Below are 13,972 nucleotides of genomic sequence, written 5' to 3' on the forward strand. Positions count from 1 at the left end.
GCTGGCCTCGAACTTGCAGAGTGTCACCTGCCTCAGCCTCCCGGGTGCTGGGATGACAGGCGTGCGCCATCGTGCCTGGCCTCGCTTCGGTCTTAAGACATCCAAGGGATGCACCTGACATCGTCTGAACAGCGCTCTCCAGTCGAGACACGATTTGGCGGGGCTGGGAAGTCAGTTACTCTGTCTTCCCAGCTACCTGCGGGCGGGTGTGGTCGCCCATTGTGTCAGTTCCCGCTAAACCCCTATCAGTCGGTTCCGGCCAGGGGAACTACAGCAGCCACTGCAGCCCTCTCAGGACTACCCGCGAACGCAGGGACCGGAGGTCACTGCCGCTCGGAGGTTACAATGCGGAGGCCTAGGTAGCAACGCCACGTTAAAGAAGCCACTTTGCGGGGAAGGAAGTCGGCGCGACACCGCCCGCCGGGGCCGGAACTTGTCGCCTGGGCTCCAACACTTTCTGAGCCGGAAGTGAGGAAGGTGGGGCCGGCCCTCCTGTGGCGGACACTCGGGGAGGACGTGGGATGAGGGCGGATGTCCGTGCAGAGGCACTCGGAAGGGACAGATATCGCTGTGACACCGCCGGGACCCTAGAGGGGGACGGGTGTCGGTGTGGCGCCGGTGCACGCTGAGGAGCGGGTGGAAGCGGGTGGTCATGGGGACTTGGGCGTCGTGGGACGCGGTGTGGGAGTTGCCGGCGGAGAAGCGGATCTTCGGGGCGGTGTTGCTCTTCTCCTGGACCGTGTATCTTTGGGAGACCTTCCTGGCGCAGCGGCAGGTGAGCCTCGGCCGGTCCGGCGGAGCCAGCCCTCCGTCAGCCCTCGCCTCGCCCGGCCTTGACCTGAGTCCCTGGACGTTTGCTCCGGTCCCGGCACCAGTGTCTACCCGGTGGCCTCTGCTCAGCCTCCTAGCTTGGCCCGGCGGCGGCCCGTGGCTCCAAGGGGTTCTTGGTGCCGCAGGGAAGTTTTCGGAACGTTGTCTGGGGACACAAGCCTGTTAAGGCCTGAAGAAAGGGAAGGAAGTTCCCCTCCTCAAGCTCGAGATTGTCCCCCGCCACAGCTTTGTAGGATCCTTGGGTCCAGACTTAGCCTTTCTCTTTGGTACAAGCCTTCCGAAGGAAGATGCTAAATTTTAGAATTACAGCTTCTTCGTGGCAGGAAACCATTTTCTTTAAAGATTTTGCAGTGCTTCCAAGGACTTGCACTATTTTTTTTTTTAAATCTCAAAGTGCATATATTTATTCTTAAGCATTTTATTGTCTTTCATAAAAGTGTTCATTATTTTTGTTTAAAAAATTTAAATAGCTAGGCACTGAGGCCCACAGCTGTAATCCTTAGTACTGGGGAGGCTGAGGCAGGGGAAGGAGTTGGAGGAGAACATGGCCAACTTAATGACAGCCTGTCTCATAACAGAAAATAAAAAGGGCTGGGGATGTAGCTTGGTAGTGGAGTGCTTTCCTAGCACGCAGGATTTTTTTTTTTGAAGGGAAATAGAATGTGAAAGTTATTTACAATGCCGGATGGATAACCATAGTTAACAGCTTGATAGAGATCTAAATTTAAATAAGTTTAATTTATGTTTAATTGTTTAATTGAAGTTTATTGCAGTTTCACTGCTGGTTTTCTGTCTTTCCTTTGGGCCGGCGGGATGGTGGTGCTTTTTTGAGACAGGTTTCACTATGCAGTTCAGCCTGGCCTTGACCTCACTTTGTAGCCCAGGCTGGCCTTCAACTCAAAGCAGTCCTTCTGCCTCAGCCTCCCAAGTGCTGGGTTCAGTAGTATTTTTACTGAGTATCTTTAATGCCTTCAGTTTCTACTGATACAATATGAGGTAAGATCACAAACTACAGTGAATATTTAAATAAAAATAAAATTGTTACAGTAGAAGACATACTGTCATTAATCCACCTGAAAACACTTCTCCTTGCTTCAAACATACTTACGCCATCATTCTTGCCACTTTCTGAAGGGGTTTGGGGAGTTTTCTTTTGATTGTGTCTGTTCATGACTGTTTTAATGTCCTGAGTTGATTCAATACATTTATGGCATTTTCTGTCAAATAAAAACATTACAGTGTGTCCTCATCCACCTTATTCACTGGATTTGGCACTTGCAACTTCTGGCTCTTTCCCAAAGTCAAAATGACCATGAAAGTAAATGCTTTGAACCAGTTTAGGACATCACGGCAGCCATGGTGGCGTAAGTAATGACACTTATGAAAGAGAAATTCCAGAACTGTTTCAGAAAGTGGCAAGAGTGATGGGATAAGTGTGTTTGAAGAGAGGGGCTATTTTGAGGAGAATTAATGGCAATGTCTTTTAATACATTATTAAAAATTTAAGCTGACCATACATTTTGATCATACCTTATATATTGAGAAGGCATTTGTTATAAAATCATTGTAGAACATGTAGTCTATCTTATTTTTGTTATCTGTTCCCGGTGTTATGTCCCATGGGCTGAGATTTTCTTTTAGAATTGGTGTAAAGAGAAAGTTGGTCTTGGAGACTGGATAGTTTCTGTTGTTTCTCAAATCTCACTCAGTGACTAACCACAATATCAGTTAATACTCATGGTTGGCCTCAGATCCTCTTGTCTGCATTATTTGTTTCCATGGTCACTGTACTTGACAAATGCAATATTTGTGTATGTATGCAACATTCTACAGGTTTAAGTGACAAGTTAATGCTTCATAAGTCATCTAGTATTTGATCATAAATTTCTATTATAATAAATAATATTTCATTAAAATGTTTTCTTCAAAATATTTCAGAGAAGGATATATAAAACAACAACTCATGTACCGCCAGAGTTAGAACAGATTATGGATTCTGAAACATTTGAGAAATCTCGACTCTATCAGCTGGATAAAAGTACTTTCAGCTTCTGGTCAGGACTCTATTCAGAGGTTGAAGGCACTGTAAGTAATGTACTTTCTTGGAGAGATAATCTCTCAAATTCATACTTTGCAACACGTGTTTTCAGTTTTGTATTTTTGTGACACAAAAAGGGTAGCTGGCTCACAAGTCCCAGAATGCTATCATAACCTTTGTTATTGTTAATAATGGATAAATAGTGGAGTTAATAGTGGAGTAAAAGAGGCAGAAACATAACTGCTTCATAACAGTTGAAATTTGTAGAATGTGATAACTGTCACCTTCTGGCCAGGTGTGAAGAGAGCCTATGATCAGGAACAGTGGAATACACCTGTAATCCCAGCTACTTGGGAGACGGAGACAGGAAGACCACAGATTCAAGGCCAGCCTGGGCAACTTAGTGAGACCCTTTGTCAAAACACAAATGTACAAACAAACAAAATAAAACAGGGTGGGGATGCAATGTAGCTCAGTATTCAGGCCCCAGTATCACCCCATCCCCTACAAAAAACAAAAAAAAAACAAAAAAATTGTATGTTGTGTTTTATTTTTATAAAGCCCCTTTTGGTCTTGCATTTACCTTGAATTTCTTCTCTTTTCTTTCCTTTTTTGTGGAGGCAGAGTCTTCCTGGGTAGTTCAGGCTGGCCTTGAACTCACCATGTGGCCCAGACTGGCCTCAAACTCTTGTGACCCTCTTGCCTCAGCTTCCCAAGTGCTGGGACTACAGGCATGTGCCACCATGCCTAGCTTACCTTGACTTTCTAATATGTCCTTCACATTGCAGCTAAAGGAATCTTTCTGGAACACAGTAACATATCATGTTACTCTCCTACATGAACCCTTTCAGTTGCTTGCTGTTTTCCTCAGAGTAAACTGCAGATTTCTTGGCTTGGTTGATGAAGTCCTTATCACTTGGTCTTTTTTCATGCTGGTATCTCTCTGCCTGAGGGGCCATTCTCCTCCTCCATCATCATCTTTTTACCTGAGTTTGGCTAATCTCTACTGTTCCATTAGGATCCAGCTGAGACATCTCTTTCAAGAAACTATTTGAGGTCCGGTTTAGAATGGTGCTTCATCTAATATAAGTGCTCCAAGTTTGGGCTAATACTATTTTTCATCATTCTTCCAGAACTCTTTCACATCTACTAATTCCACTAAGACAAAGATTGCTAAATCTATAAAAGTAATTGAGGTTGGCTAATTTTTATTTATTTATTTATTTATTGTCTTTTTGAGACAGGGTCACACTATGCAGTTCAGGCTGGCCTTGAGCTCACTTTGCAGAGCTGGTCTCGAACTTGCAATGATCCTCTTGCCTTAGCCTCCTGAGTGCTGGAATTACAGGCGTGCACCACCACACCTGACGTGAGATTGGCTAATTTAATTGTTTCTTTTTAAAAATTTTTATTAGTGCTTGTTTGCAGTATATTATAATCATTGAGGGGCATTGGTACATGTACATAACACATCCTAATTCTTTTTATATCCCCTTCCCCTCTCTTCCCTCTCTTGGTCCTCTTCCCGTTTGCAAAAGATCTGTCTCTGCAAATCAGTCCTTTGCTTTGCTCCTCAGTATGATTGCTTTATGAATGAAAGCGGCTAACTCTATGTAACTTTGTTAAATGAGGATAAAATTGCCTAATTAGTCACAAAATTTTCCTTGACAAATACAAAGTACTGAGACTACTATGATTAAAAGCCAGATGTTGTGGTGTACACAACACTACTTAGGAGGCTGAGATAGAAGGGTTGCAAATTGGAGGACCGCCTGGGCAACTTAAGGAGACCCTGTGTCAAAATAAAAGGTTTGTGGATGTAGCTTGGTAGAGTACTTGCTGAATATCCACAGGCCCTAGGTTTCAGTATCCAAGATAGATAGATAGATAGTTAGATAAATAGATAGATAATAAGATCCAAGTTATTAGAAATTATTCTTATTTTCTTAAGATAATGGAAAATGTCAAAGCTTCTGGAAGAATTAAATCTTGATATTTTTATGTTTATTTATTTATTGCAGTACTGAGGATGAAACCCAGGATGTTCACACTGAGCTACATCCCCAGCCCTTTTTAGCTTTTTATTTTGAGACAGGGTCTCACTAAATTGCCCAGACTAGGTTTGAATCTGTGATCTTCCTGCCTCAGTCTCCCAGAGTATTAGGATTATAGGTATACACCACCACACCCAGCTAATCTTGGTATTTTTAATATATGATACAGAAAATAAAATTACATTAGCTTTTGGAGTACAGTTATTTCTAGTGGCTAGTCTTTTCTTTTCAACCAAGCCAGGAGAAGGAACATTATTGTGGATTATGTTTGGCTTCCCTCCCTTCTTCTTCCTTCCCCTCCCCTCTGCTCCACTCCCCTTCCTCTCCTGATAGTGGTGCAGAGGTTTGAACCTAGGGTCTTGTGCATACTAACTATGTGTTCTACCACGAGCTATACTGCCTGATATTTGCTTCTTTAGAGTTCTTTGACTTACCCCTATAGGGTCATAATAAATAGCATTTTCAGTCTGTATGGTGTTGGCAATATATAGTTCTAGGAAGGAGGCAAGAGCCTGCTAATTGTGGTTAGTGGTCATGGGAATGGCCATTCTAAGAGATGACAGAATAAGGAGAATATGTGCATAAAGTGTGAGCTTTGCCATGCGCTTTGTAGTTCTCATGGACTAAAGCTAGGAACAGTAATAGTCATCATGATTTTCACTTTAGACAGTTTTTACATTTATTGTTTTGTTTGATGTTTACAACAGTGAAATAGAAAGGATAGGGTTTACTATTCTGTTTCTTTGAATGAGGAAGTAAAGCAAAGAAAAATTACATGGCTTGCCCATTTAATGGCTAAGTGATACTCTATTAAGTGGTAGAACAGGACTTCAAACTGCTCCTCTGAGTTTTTAAAGTTACACTGAAGAAACCATTCTTTTTTTCATTTTTTTTTTTTCTGGTACGGGGGATTGAACTCACGACCTTGCACTTGCCGGGCAGGCGCTGTGCGGCTGAGCTAAATCCCCAGCCCTTGAAGAAACCACTCTTGAAACTCTAAAGACTGCAGTTAGTAGCTGCACTTGTCATTGGCTAGGAAGTAAATCTTACTTTGCTTTAAAACCCTGTTCTGTTTGAAAACAAGTTAATTTCTCTTTTTTCTTAGTTAGAATTAATAGGTTTGTATGTTTAGGTCACAAAGACTTGCATGAGATTAAGTTAGAGTTTTCTTTTGGTCTTTGTTTTTTGCTGTAGTGCTATCTACTTGATGGATAAACTAAGGTAAACTTGAAGTAAACTAAGCAGAGCCCTTATATGACCAATTATAAATGCCATTTTTTCACATAAATGTGACAAAGGAACCAGAGAGAAAAATGTCCATTGTCTGAGACAAATTTTCCCTGATATTTCACAGATATAAATAAGGTACCCAGTCAATAAATGGGATGGCCAGGCACTATGGTGTGTGCCTGGAGTCCCAGCTATGAGGGAAGCTGAGGCAAGAGGACCTCGAGCCCAGAAGTTTGAGACGAGCCTAGGCAACAGAGTGAGACCCCACAAGAACTTGAATGGCTAGAGGGTGGAGAAAGTTAGAATAGAAAGTTCAGCTTGTTGCTTCTCCAATTTCTGTGTTTCTGGATGAGCAGTTTTCCTTTTTTTGCTTGTTGTTTTGTTCTGCTTTGTTTTGAGACAGGGTCTCATATATAATCCAGGCTGGCCTCAAATTTGTGGGGATCTTCCCATTTCAACCTCCCAACTGTAAACATCTGGTTTCCCAATTGTAAACACCTGGTTTCCAATTTCATTCTTTTCAGCTTCATTTTAGAGTGAGTGTGTAACCACAGCTATTCTGGAGGCTGAACCAGAAGAATTTCAAGTTTGAGGCCAACTTGGGTAACTTACTGAGGCACTCTCAAAATAAAATAAAAAAGGGCTGAGGAAATAGCTCGGTGATAGAGTATTTGCCTAGCATATGTGAGGCTTTGAGTTCAATCTCTAATACTTAAAAAAAAGAAAGAAAATAAAATGAAAAAATATATAGATATTAAGTCTTATCTTGTATGGCTAATAGAAAGGGCTAAGTAGGAAAGATAATGCAAGTTACAGGACTCAGCACACAGCATGTACTTAATCACTGGTTTCTTTGGATGAGTTACTTTTAGTTTCTCTGAGTTTTAGTTGCCTCATCTATAAAATAGAGAGGGTTATACTCTCCACCTTACCTGCTTTTCAAGACTCTAGTGAAATAATATATGTAAAAGCACTGAATTGCTTTTGTTTCAACATACAGAAAGTTTATGGTTCTCCATGCCTTGTTTCTCAGTCGCCAAAGGAAACTAAACATGGTTTGATTTAGTTTGGTGCTGAGGATTGAACCCATGACACTCACGTGCTAGGCAAGAGCACAGCACTGAGCAACACTCCAGCCCCACAAATGAGGTTTGAAATAGCAGCTTCTGAACTCATTCATGAATCATTCAAAGTTGAAATATTAAGACTACTCTTTATTTAAAAGCTGGACTTTTAGCCTTTCACCAAAGGCATTATAAATTTTTAATTCTACATTTATTAGTATTGGGATTGAAATGAAAGAAATGACATCTCAGATCAGTTAGCTCAACAGCTGGAATATAGGCCAGATTGTGGCACAAAAGCATATCTTTGGTAACAAGGTTTACTTACATCCTAGACTGAGTTAACTGTATTAAAGTGGATATAGAGTTAATGAAGCCTTTAGAGAAATAATTTATTTAAACACTGGTTTTTAAATGTTGATGTCCATTGGATTCACCAGGAGACTGTGTGGCCCCACTTCCAGTGTCTGACTCAGTAGATCTGGATCAGGCCCGAGAATTTACATCTAACACATTCCTGCTGTTGCCGCTGCTGCTGTCCAGAAACTATATTCAAAACCTCTGGTATTAAACCAGTCCAAAATATTGGTAAAAATCTAAAAGATAGATAGTATAAAGTATAGGATGAGGTTGTAGAAAAACAGGAACACTCAGGTACCACTAATGAAAGTGTAATTTGGTGTAAACACTTCAGAGAATAAACTAGTAATACTAAGTAAAGATCACTGTGGAAGGATCTAAAAAAATAAAGTTCAAAAGTAAAAGCATGGGATGATACATACAGTATGATGTCATTTATGTACAGTCCTTCAGGTACATAAATCACTGTTATTCAAAGGTACAAATATAAAGATGGAAAGTAGTTTGGAAGGTTACCCATGAAATATGATAGTGCCAAAATCCTCAAACCAGGGACAGAGGTGTAGGTCAGTGGTAGAACATGTCCTTAGCATATTCAAGGCTCTGAGTTTGATTCCCAACACAACACAACAAAACAAAACAAACCCTTCAGACATGAGAAATCTTTTCTGAACCTATAGAAATTTAGTGCTTTTGGGCTGGGGATGTCCCTCAGCAGCGCTGCACCTGCATGGCAAGTGCAAGGCCCTGAATTCAATTCCTGGTACCAAAAAAAAAGAGAAAAGAAAAAAGAAATTTACTGTTTCTAACCATGGAGTGTGGTTGATCATTATTTTCCTAAGGTCTTATCTTGAAAAAAAAGAAATTGATTCCTCTTGACAAAATAAGTCCCACAAACTTAGTATTTCCTTGTGAGGTAGGTTACTTGGAAGTAAAATTTCTTTTCTTTTTTTGTCATTCAGGGCCTTCACACTGAGCTATATCCCTAGCACTTTTTTATTATTTATTTATTGATGGGTGGGGTTTTTTTTGGTGTCAGGAATCGAACTCAGGACCTTTCATTTGCCAGGGAGGCACTTGTGCCACTGAGCTTTTTTTCTTAATTCTTCTTTTTTTCCCATTCCCCTCCCATTTAGCCGTTCTTTCCCTCCCCATTTACACAAGCTTTGTTTCCTTGTTTTCCCTTCCATTCTCTTTTATTTTCCTTCTTTATTTTGAGATGATGTCTCATTAAGTTGCTCAGGCTGGGCTTGAATTTATGATCCTCCTCTGTAGCCTTCCACAGTGTTAGGATTATAGGTGTGCATCATGGTGCCAGCTTGCAAATAGAGCTTTTTAAGTGTTTGTTCTTTTCATATTTTGAGCGCCTGGGTTTCTCATGTTCTAGTGATTTGGTGAAAGTCTGTGTTCACTTTATCTGCCCGAGATAAAGGGTGGTGCTGAGGAAAGGGCCTGCTCATATGAAACCCTGACTCCTACCTCAGGATTCACCTTTGTCTAACTGGAGAAGGCACAGATATTTCATTCTGCTCTACAATTTGGTGAGTGGACCTGACTCTGCACTTCTGTATCAACACTAATACTTCGGCTGGGCATGGTGGTGCACACCTAATTAGTGCCAGCAATTGGGAGGCTGAGATAGGAGGATCATTAGAGCCCAGGGAATTGAGACCACCCTGGGCAACATAGTGAGGCCCTGTCTGAAAAAAGAAAGAAGAAAGAAAAGCAAGCAAGCAAACACAAAAAAACAAGAACAAAAAAAACTAATACTTTATTGTGACTGAAAAGGACCATTTACTTTCATGGAAAAGAGACTTACAGAGCCACATAGTCTGGTTCAAATTCTGTCTCTTTCATACATTAGCTGTGGGATTTGGCCCACAAAATGTTTTAAAGTTATTTTCTGATTCATAAAGCTTTTATTATGTTTTCTTGGCCAAAAGTTTTCATTTATTTACTTTAAACATTTTACTTTGACACTTAATGCTCTACATATTTCTGGGGTACAACATGATATTTTTATATATGTATACATTGTACAATAAAACAGTATAATTAGCATGTCTATCACTATAAACATTTATCTTTTTTTGTAATAAGGACACACAGAAATCTCTATTCTAGCCATTTTGAAATATACATTATTATTAACTCTAGTCATCCTCTAAAAGAACATCAGAACTTTGTAGTTGCTAACTAATCTCTCTCCATTCCTCCTCCTATTTTTTAAAAATTTTAAGTAGTATATAATATTACACATATTTTGGAGTTGTAGCACAACAATTTGATATATGTATGCAATGTTTAATGATCAAATTAGAATAAATAGAATTTTTACCTCCTCAAACATTGAGGAATATTTTTTTCCCCTCTCTCGGTCTCTTTTTTTTTTTTTTTTTTTTTTAAATGTAATATGGGGGATTGAGCCTAGGGGCACCCAATCACTGAGCTATGTCAGTAGCTCTTTTCATTTTCATTTGAGTTTTTGTTTTGGTTTTTTTTTTTTAAGACAAGGTCTCACTATACAGTTTGGACTGGCATTGAATTCATTATCTAGTCCAGGCAAACTCTCGGAGATCCTCCTGCCTCTATCTCCTGAGGGCTAGAATTCCATGCACGTGCCATCATGCCCAGCTTTTTCATTTTTTTCTTACTGTTTTTGATAGCATTTAGTTACATCATTTATAATGATATTTGTTTATAAAAGATATTAAAACTGGTTAGTAACTTGGTTTTATCTTGGGTTTTCCTTTAAAACTGAAAATGATAACTAGGCAGGAATTCACAAAGAATATTTCTGGATGATGTACTGACTCTCAACTCAAAAGATAGTATCATATCAATTCTATAAACTGTAAATATTAACTTCTTATTTAAGCCTGTTGATTAACATCTTTTAAAAATATCATTTCTTTAATGTTACTGGGTGTGGCAGTGCATGCCTGTAATCCCAGCACATGGGAGGCTGAGGTAGGATTGCTACAAGTTTCAGGCTAACCAAAGTGAGTTCCAGGCCAGCCTGAACTACATAGCCAGACCTTGTCTCAAAACACCAAAAAAAAAAAAAAAAAAACAAAAAAACCCAAAACCAAATAAAGTTAAGTACTACTATAAATAGTTCTTGAAAGTCCATTATGGATGTAGGATATTCAGTAAAACTTGTGGGGTCTGGAGGCTCATTTCGTGTGACTATCCAGTTTAGAGTTAAAAATCAAATGGCAGCTAGGTGTGGTGGCACACACCTATAATCATAGCACTTGGGAGGCTGAGGCAGGAGGACTGAGTTCAAGGCCAACCTGGGCTACATAGTGAGTTCAAGGCCAGCTCAAACTACATAGCAAGACCTCGTATCCAAAAACAAACAAACAAACAAAAAATCAAATGGCATTACAAAACAGTTACAGTTATGAACATCATAACCAATTCTTCAAATGATACAGCTTCCAAAGTTTTCATCATCATCCTGGTTCCCCTTCTTTTTTATTTCATGTACATATTTCTCTTTTTGAAAGAAGCAAAAAATATGTTAGTTCACCAGAATTCTGTAAGTCACAGTTTATTCAGCAGTGAGTAAGAGTAGCTTTGGTGTTTGAAATTATTAAGTCAGTTGCATCACAGACATTTTCTTCATTCAGGTCAAGGCAAAGTGAAATAGGAGAGTAAGGTTCCCAAATGTAGTCTTGAGTTATAAAGATCCAGATGACTGTACATGCGTGTACTGCAAAACTGCCTTTTATTGGGCTACAGCATGCTGCTGCTCAGCACAGAGCCATTATTAAGAGAAGGTCTGGAGCATGCAGTGCTAGCTCAAGCATGACTTGTGGAAGATTGGTTCTGCACAAGTAATTTGCTTTTCTTTGTCCAGTTTTGCCAAGATTGCACCTCTGTTTTGTTTTGAAAACTTTGTCCTGAAGGGTTTGCTGCTGTCTTCCTGTTTTGGTTAAGTTGTGTTCAGTGGCAATTCATGAGGTCTTTACGATCACCTGGAGTGCCGGGCAGCCTGGGGGCCTCACTGTCAAGGGATACTCCACCACTTACATACGTGCAAAAGCACTGCTAAGTACTGCGCTACAACACCACCACCCCCGCCACCTCATTTTTCATTTTGAGACAGTCTTGCGAAGTCACCCAAGCTGGCCTTCAAACTTGTAAACCTCTTGCCTTAGCATCCCAAACAGCTGGGATTACAGCTGTGTACCACCATACTCAGCTAACATTTATCATTTATATATTAGGAACCTTTGGACTCTTCACAGTTATTTTTAACTGTATCATAAATTGTTGTATAATGTATTTACCCTACTTTGCTATAGGATACAACTAATTCCTCCTAATTCTATTTAGATATCCATTATTTAACCTATCCCTTTAATTTCTTCCCCCAACCCTCCCAGTCTCCAGTGACCACTATTCTATTCTCTACTCTTTTTCTGTAAGATGGATTTATTTACCTTTCGTAAGTAAAATCCTCATTTTTTTAAAAAAAAAAACAGCTTTTATTAAGCTATAAATCACATACCATACAATTCATCTATATATAATGTACAGATAAAAATGTCTTGAGAGACTAAATTTAATACCTCAATGGTTTGTATTCTTCTAGTACTGTCCAACTGTGACTAAAGAGTGCTTTGTTTTACAGTTTATTCTTCTCTTTGGAGGAATCCCTTATCTCTGGAGACTTTCTGGACAATTCTGTGGTTATATTGGCTTTGGACCAGAATATGAGGTATGTGATTCAATACTATATATTTATCAGGGTTTTTTGGGGGTTTTTTTGGCAACCTTCATACTAAAGTTATCTTTTTGGCTCCTACCATCATTAGACTTGCTTCTCTGCACAGTATTAGAATAATGCTAGTTACTGTGGTCCCAGAATTTCAGTGACTTATCACAAGAGTTGATTTCTCAATTACATAATAGTCTGGTGTATTTTCAGTTAGCAGGTGACTTTGTCCCATGTGTTAGCCCAGGGCCTCAATCTCTTTTCATTATATGGACTTGTTATCCAGTGCCCCAGAAACAGTAGAAAAAGTATACTCTGTTATCTTCTCTAGCTCCAAAGGGATACCACTCCTTCACATTTGCATTTCATTGATCAATCATTTGGTCTTGCCCAGATGAAAAGGAGCTGGGAAATATAGTCTTTGGTTAGATAACTGTTTTTTTAGGAGCAACTCTATGCAATGAAAAGGAAAGCATAAATTTTGTTGAATGCACACTAAACAGATACTCTGTGTCACACATATCTAGCAGTTACTTCAGAGAAAAACAGAAAACCTACCTCCCAGAATCTCCGAGAATTGTACTACTATCTCCCTACCTCCCAGAATTGTACTACTTTAGTTAACCATCTACTCTTGCAGGATCTCCAGTAACTGGGAAAAGTGTAAAACCTGACATTCCACATCTATAATGAATATTACAAGATTGCTCCCTGATTTTTTCTTAGAAATTGACAAGTCTGTTACCTTCTTCCTGGACTTGAACTTAGTTCATTCATGGTCCTTTTCTGTGTGCCCTCTGCTAAAACAGCCAGACTTACAAGAACTCTTTTTCCTATGTACTCTATCTGTACATACTCCAGGGTCTGACTTGCATATGTGGTACGGCAGTTTACTCTCATATTCTCTGCTGTGTTTCAGAAATGATTTATGGCAGTTTCTTGTATATCATGGCTAGCTGCTTGTTGAGTTCTCATCTTAGATGTCATTTCCTTACAGAGAACTTCCCTGACTACTCTATCTGAAGGAGCATCTGGCTGTCACTTTAGTGAGGCACATCACATTAACTTTTGTGATAAAGGCTCAGCTATCTATAAATCAGTTCTTTATTTGCTTACTTTGTAACTGCTGTCCCTGACAGGTATATAAGCTCTAAGGAAATAGAGGCATTATGTATTTTTTTCACTGCTACATCACAAGAGCCTAGAACAATGCCCATCACAAAGTAGGCATTATATATTTTATTGATTGAATAAACACATCCTACATTACTTTTACTAACAATGTAAGAGTGAACTCTGTAAATAATTATATCAGTGTATTTAAGGGAAGAAACCTTAGAATCTTTTAGCTTTGCATCTTGGTGATAACCAGCATCTTGCCCAGCAAATGATTCTGGCTTACATTCCAAACCCTACCCGGTAAAGTCCTGAAGACAGCTGAGTACCTGGTGTCAGGCACTGATGGTACCTGGGGTGTTTCTTAACTGACCTCTGATGTGTTAAGAGTTCTTGACAAAGCCCACATACGTACCTTTGTCTAGCATAGCATATAAGCCCCTTCCTCTTGTCTCTGAATCTAGGAATCCTGTGTCCTTGCTGCCAACACAGGCTTTATCCATTTTGTCCATTAATTTCTTAATAAATTGCATACTTTGTTAAAAAAAAAAAA

General features: G+C 39.6%; 1 protein-coding gene across 2 annotated transcripts in view; it reads left to right on the forward strand.

Moving 5' to 3' along the window:
• Positions 1–467: 467 nt before the first annotated feature.
• Zmpste24 (zinc metallopeptidase STE24) overlaps positions 468–13,972 on the forward strand; it is a 51,886-nt gene continuing 38,381 nt past the window's right edge. The window contains exons 1-3 of one of the 2 annotated variants that reach the window (XM_005410552.2): positions 470–775; positions 2,770–2,916; positions 12,220–12,306. In XM_005410552.2, coding sequence (XP_005410609.1) covers positions 653–775; positions 2,770–2,916; positions 12,220–12,306 — 357 coding nt within the window. In that variant the 5' untranslated portion in view covers positions 470–652. Of the gene's footprint in view, positions 776–2,769; positions 2,917–12,219; positions 12,307–13,972 lie in introns of both variants that reach the window. The other variant, XM_013507804.1, reaches the window with a different exon arrangement.

This window comes from Chinchilla lanigera, unplaced genomic scaffold (assembly GCF_000276665.1).
Source record: "Chinchilla lanigera isolate Chin_1 unplaced genomic scaffold, ChiLan1.0 scaffold00136, whole genome shotgun sequence".
NCBI classification, from domain to species: domain Eukaryota; kingdom Metazoa; phylum Chordata; class Mammalia; order Rodentia; family Chinchillidae; genus Chinchilla; species Chinchilla lanigera.